General features: G+C 54.3%; 1 protein-coding gene across 1 annotated transcript; it reads right to left on the bottom strand.

Moving 5' to 3' along the window:
- Nucleotides 1-780: 780 nt before the first annotated feature.
- Nucleotides 781-2362, bottom strand: Insm2 (INSM transcriptional repressor 2). Its single transcript, XM_032908683.1, has one exon. It carries the CDS (start codon nucleotides 2360-2362, stop codon nucleotides 875-877), a length of 1488 nt encoding a protein of 495 aa, XP_032764574.1. The 3' UTR covers nucleotides 781-874.
- Nucleotides 2363-5311: the final 2949 nt, after the last annotated feature.

Raw genomic sequence — 5311 nt, 5'->3', positions numbered from 1 at the left:
TGCCATTCAGTTCATGGTGGATAGCAGGTGTTAATGTCTCCCTCACATCAAACAGTTTATGATGTAATATGCAGAAGATTTACAGCATACATAATTTAAACGAAATCTTGTTATAAAACATTCACACTGTAGGGATGAGTATTGTATTTTTTTTTAAGTTAAGTAAAGAAAAATTTTAAGGAGCTCCTCCTAATGCAGCACATAGAATAGCACATTTCAGAGGGCACAGCAACTCCTCATTAAGCAACACTTTCTCTGCTCCAAAGCCTGATTTAAAAGAAGGGACTAAGACATTCAGTTGAGAAAGAGTTCCAGGGACATCACACCAGACAGCAGCATCCTCAAATTTCCTGTCCATTTACGCAGGTCTGAGTCTTCCTTCCCTTCAGTCACATAGCTTGATTCACAGAATATACAAGGCGCAAAAAGAAAAAAAAATCTGACCCTATTGAGACAGAAACGACATAAGTGCCTGTGCTGGCAAAGAAAAACTATTGGTGACTACCAATTTAGGTAGAACCTTGTGTGGACAGACTTGCAGGCGTTCGCTGCGATTTTCCATAGGAATTACAAACCCAAGCGGGATCCATTGGGGTCTCCAGCGTTTTAAGGAAAGGGAAATCCTATTTTAGTGGAAATGAGTACTTGAAGCTGTGAGCGTTGACCATGAATTTTTATGCCAGATACATACCTGCTCTAGAGAGGGGGGTTTTACATCTTGCTGCCCTCTCCTCGGGCAGATCATGACTGAAAGAGTTTTAAGAGGGAAGGCATGGGAAGGAAACTGGAAATTGCAAGATGAAGAAAGCCCCACAGGAGTTCCCCCGTATTGTTTTCTCCAAGCCATTCTCGAAATTTCAACAGGCCTTGATCCTCAACAGCCAGGCCTCAGTGGCATCTGCAGCAGCAGCACTTGCCGGCTTTCTGAGGGGTGGCACTTATTGATGTGCCGGGTCAAGCCGGGGGAGCTAAAAAAAGTGGAGGGGCAGTACTTGCAGGAGAAAATCTGCTGAGCGCTACCCTCGGATGCTCCTCCGGGGCCCGCTTCCGTAGGTGCCCCGACCAAGGCGGGCAGTAGCAGCTCCTCGCGGACAGCGTGCCATAGCCGGTGCTTCTCTCGGATATCCGCAGACGGGAAGTGCGCCCCGCAAAGCGGGCACGCAAAGGTGAGTGGGGCCGTGCGCTCCGAGCCAAAACCCGGGGTTGTTGCACGGGCCGAGCCGGTCTCATGGGTGCCTAGGTGCTTGCGCAGATAGGCTTGGCGACGGAACTTTTTGTGACAATACGGGCACACGAAGACCTCCGATGTCGCTCCTGTGCTGGCACCGCTCGGCCTGGGCCCGTGGCGCCCTAGAATCACCTCGGAGTAGGGAGCCTGGGGTCGCGCGGCCTCCGGGTGCACTAGAGCCTGTAGGCCCGGGAGCGCGGCGCTGTCCCGGTGCTGACCGTCCCCGGAGCTGTCCCGAGCCTGCGGGTGCTGATCGTCGGTTCGCGGCAGGCAGCCGTTCTCCTTGCCCGCCGCCAGGGAAGGGTCCGGAGGGGTCAGCGGCGCGTGGGGAGGTTTACTCGCGGTGCAGGCGGGCGTGGGACGTGGCTTGTGCCAGCGGCGGTGGGAGGCGAGGTTCGCAGGACAGCTGAAGACCTTGTCGCACTCGGGACAGCGGTACTCGACGCGCACGATGCGGGAGCAGCGGTGCTGAGCCAGCGCGAAGGGGTCCGCGTACTGCTGCTTGCACAGCTGGCAGATGAACTCCCCCAGCGGTGTGCGGACGCCGCCCAGAGCCCGTGCTGGCGCCCCGGGCTCCTCCTCTTTGATCTTCAGACCCAGCACCGGGGACGTTGTCACCTCATCTGCGAAGCTCAGCCGCCTCACAGCCTTAGGTTTCCTGACGGCTGCGGGCGCTGAGGGGCAGCCTGGGGCACCCTTACCGCGGCGCTGGAGGCCATGCGGGGCGGGAACGGGGACGGGGACGGGGACTGGGACGGATACGGGGACCCGCGGCGGCACCAACTGCTCGCCCGAGGTCGCGGCCGCAGGCGCCGCGGAGCAGAAGGCGGTGGCGCTGGGAAAGGACTCCGCGGAGACCGGCGAGCGCAGGCAGCGCTCCAGGAACGCGCGGCGCAGCTCGGGGCCCGCCGGCCTCGCGGGGCTGGGTCCGGGGCCGTCGCCGCCTCCCGCGCCCCACTCGGCGCTGTCCTGCGGAGGTGCGAGGCAGGGGGACCCCAATAGCCCTGGATCGGGCTCCTCCGGCGAGGGTGGCGCCGCGAGGGGACCCGGAGGTGGGAAAAGCGGTTCGGCCGGGCGCGTGCGGTAGGAGCTGCCCGAGCGTTTAGTTCGCTTCACGAGGAATCCCCTCGGCATGGTGGTTCGGGTGCCGGGGCAAGCCCCGGAGCTAGGCGGGCCAGACCGAGCCGGGCATGCGGCCGCCCGCTTTATAGCTGAGACGCCGGGCCCGGTCGGGCCGGGCCCCTCGGGCTGCGCCGGCCAATCAGGAGTAGGAGCGGGTCCCGGGGCGGGGCCTCCGCCCGGCCGGGCGCCCGGACAGAGACGTGGGAAGACGAGCGGGCACGAAGGAGCTTGGGGCGCACAGTACAGCCTCGGGGACCACACGCTGGGGAGCCAGAAGCCACCAGCCCGCCACTCGCCGGGAGCCGACCGGGCCCGCGCCTGGACGTCGCGCTGAAAGGCTCGTCTGCCTCAGGAGGACAGTGAAGGGACGGCCACCGCGAAGGGCGGGAATCCGCGCGGGAACGGGTTAACGTCCCTCTGTCAGTAGTGAGCTGATGAGAAGCTGCGAGCGAACTGCAGGGCGGCTAAATCCACCGCCCTGTGCCTACACTTGACGGCGGGAGCACGTCTGCCATCCAGTATCGATCGGGACTGCGCGCTTCTGTGATACTATGAGAATTCATCTGGGGAGAAGAGCTCTCGGCTCCGCAGATCGTGCGTGCTGGCAAACCTCTGGAGCTCAGGACGCCGCACGGTTCGGGCGCCGAGCTCCTGGCTGATAAGTGCCCCCCCCTCCCCTGGGGAAGAAGAGTAGGGAGGGGAAGGGATCTAATTTTCGACTGTCCTCACATAAAGTGGTTTCTCTGTTCACACTTTCCACTTAAGCTACCCAGAGACATGACTTAATGCCTAACCGGCCTGTTTAGCATGGAGAAGATTGAGTGAGAAATGCTGCTGGAATGGGCATCGCATCTGCTTCCCTGTACATGACAAGAGACACTCTGCAAAAGATGTGCAGGAGACCAACTCAACAGATTGTCTTCTGTCCCCTGGCCACCAGCAGGGCACTTTGTTGTCGTAGTTAAGAACCTGGAGAGATTTGTACGTTTGTGATACTAACTGAACAGTGAAATAATTAGCCAGTATTCGGCAGAGGTACCACGTCAGCTTGTGACAAAACCTATGCAAACCTATGTGAGAAGAGGAAAGGGAAAGAACGGTACTCGCAGCTCCTCGATAAACAGAACTGAAAGAAAACTCAGTTAAAGTGGAATGCAGGCTACGAGTCCCACCTCAGTGAAGTAATTTTATATGGAGGACAGTATTTAAGGAAAGGGACATAAAGTCTAATTATTTATCTCTAATTATGTATCAGGTTATGTTTAAGCGCGCGCGCACACACACACACACACACACACACACACACACACACCACACCCCTAAAAACAAGTGTCACAAAATAATACTTAACCAGATATGCCGGGTTCTCTAGTTTTCTGTTCACTCCCGCTGTACTTTAAGAACTGGACTAAGCCCCACAGTTATGATGATGCTTTCCGTTAAACAGCATGAGTTGTGTGCAGTGTTTTACAATCAAAATTCCTATCCCAAATCATTAAAACGCTAAGGTGCTGAGAAGGTTGATACACTGGGTTTCCTGAGCTGGTCATTTCTGACCTGCCAGTTCCCCGGGGCCTGACTTCTCAAACTGATCTCAGTCCTCTTCCATTCTTTCTTATTGTGACCCAGAAAAGCATGTGACATGGAACAGAGCCGTAAGGATTCTACTACTTTAAGCTAACCCTTTGCCCAGGGGGCTTTTCCTTGAAGCAAAGAATCTTGGCACACGTTTTCCACCAGATCCAGGACTGCTCCCCCACCCCTTCCAATAACAACCTTCCTGTAAAACAATAAAATGGAGTTCATCTGGATTTGTTTTTCAATTCTTAATTTACAACTTTCTAGGAAATATTGATAAAGAGAACTCTTTGCCACAATATTATTGGTGAGTGTGAGTAAGCTGAGATACACTGAGGAAATGATCTCTACTGAAGACGATGAGCGGCCATCAGCATCAGATGTAACTCAGAGTGCATGACACTAGGCATCAGCCCCAGGGCGTGAAGGTGCTTGTGTACTGCAGAGCTCAGTTATGAAAGAATCAAATGCATGCGATGCAGGAAGGAAACGGTGTGGAACTGTTGTGATGTTCATCTTCTTAGTAAAAATTTCAATAGTCTTTGCTGGTTGGAGTTTTAGCTCTTCTAGGAACCCTGCAAAGAGTATACACGGCTCTGGTGATCGGGAAAAAAAAGACTGCATCACACACACAAAAGGCTAAGATTGAATGTGACAGCTTTCCCTAGGATAGCCCAACATCAAACCGAGATTTGTACGGTTATGAACCTTCTCCAGATCTCTGCCAGGTAGACCTGGCCCTTCCAGCTGAAAGTCGGTTCTTCAGCTGAAAAATAGAAAGACTTTAAAATGTTGGTAACAGCCAGGACTCGGTGCATACCTCCCATGGGTGATCCTAAAAGATTCTTCATGGTGCCAGCAATCCTTTCTGTTCTCTCACTAATACACAAAGACAGGAGGATGAGGCCTAGGGAGTCATGACAGTGGGGACGCCTTCCCTCTCTGCTCCATTACACGTTGGCAAATAATCACGAGTGCTGAATCATCTCCCAAGATCTAATTCTCTAGTTGTGGGGTAAGATTGATTTCAATTTGGAAAATTTGAAGAACGGACGACATGACAATAGAAAGACTACTGGGGATCATGGGGGGGACAAGAGAGGGTGTGAGCCAAATACCCACACGCTGTCTGGATAGTTTTCATTAGTCTGACACAAACTAGAGTCGCCTGGTATCTTAGTTAAGACTTCGCTGCTGTGAGGAGACACCACGACCGAGGCAACTCTTATAAAGGACATTTAATTGGGGCTGGCTTACAGGTTCAGAGGTTCAGTCCATTATCATCAGAGCAGGAAGCATGGCAGTGTCCAGGCAGACACAGTGCTGGAGACGTTGCTGGGAACTCTGCGTCTTGATCTGCAGGCAGCAGAAGGGGACTGTGTT

The sequence above is a fragment of the Rattus rattus genome, chromosome 7, assembly GCF_011064425.1.
Source record: "Rattus rattus isolate New Zealand chromosome 7, Rrattus_CSIRO_v1, whole genome shotgun sequence".
NCBI lineage: Eukaryota > Metazoa > Chordata > Mammalia > Rodentia > Muridae > Rattus > Rattus rattus.
Note: the sequence above shows the minus strand (reverse complement) of the source record. Positions and strands in the feature narration are given on the sequence as shown.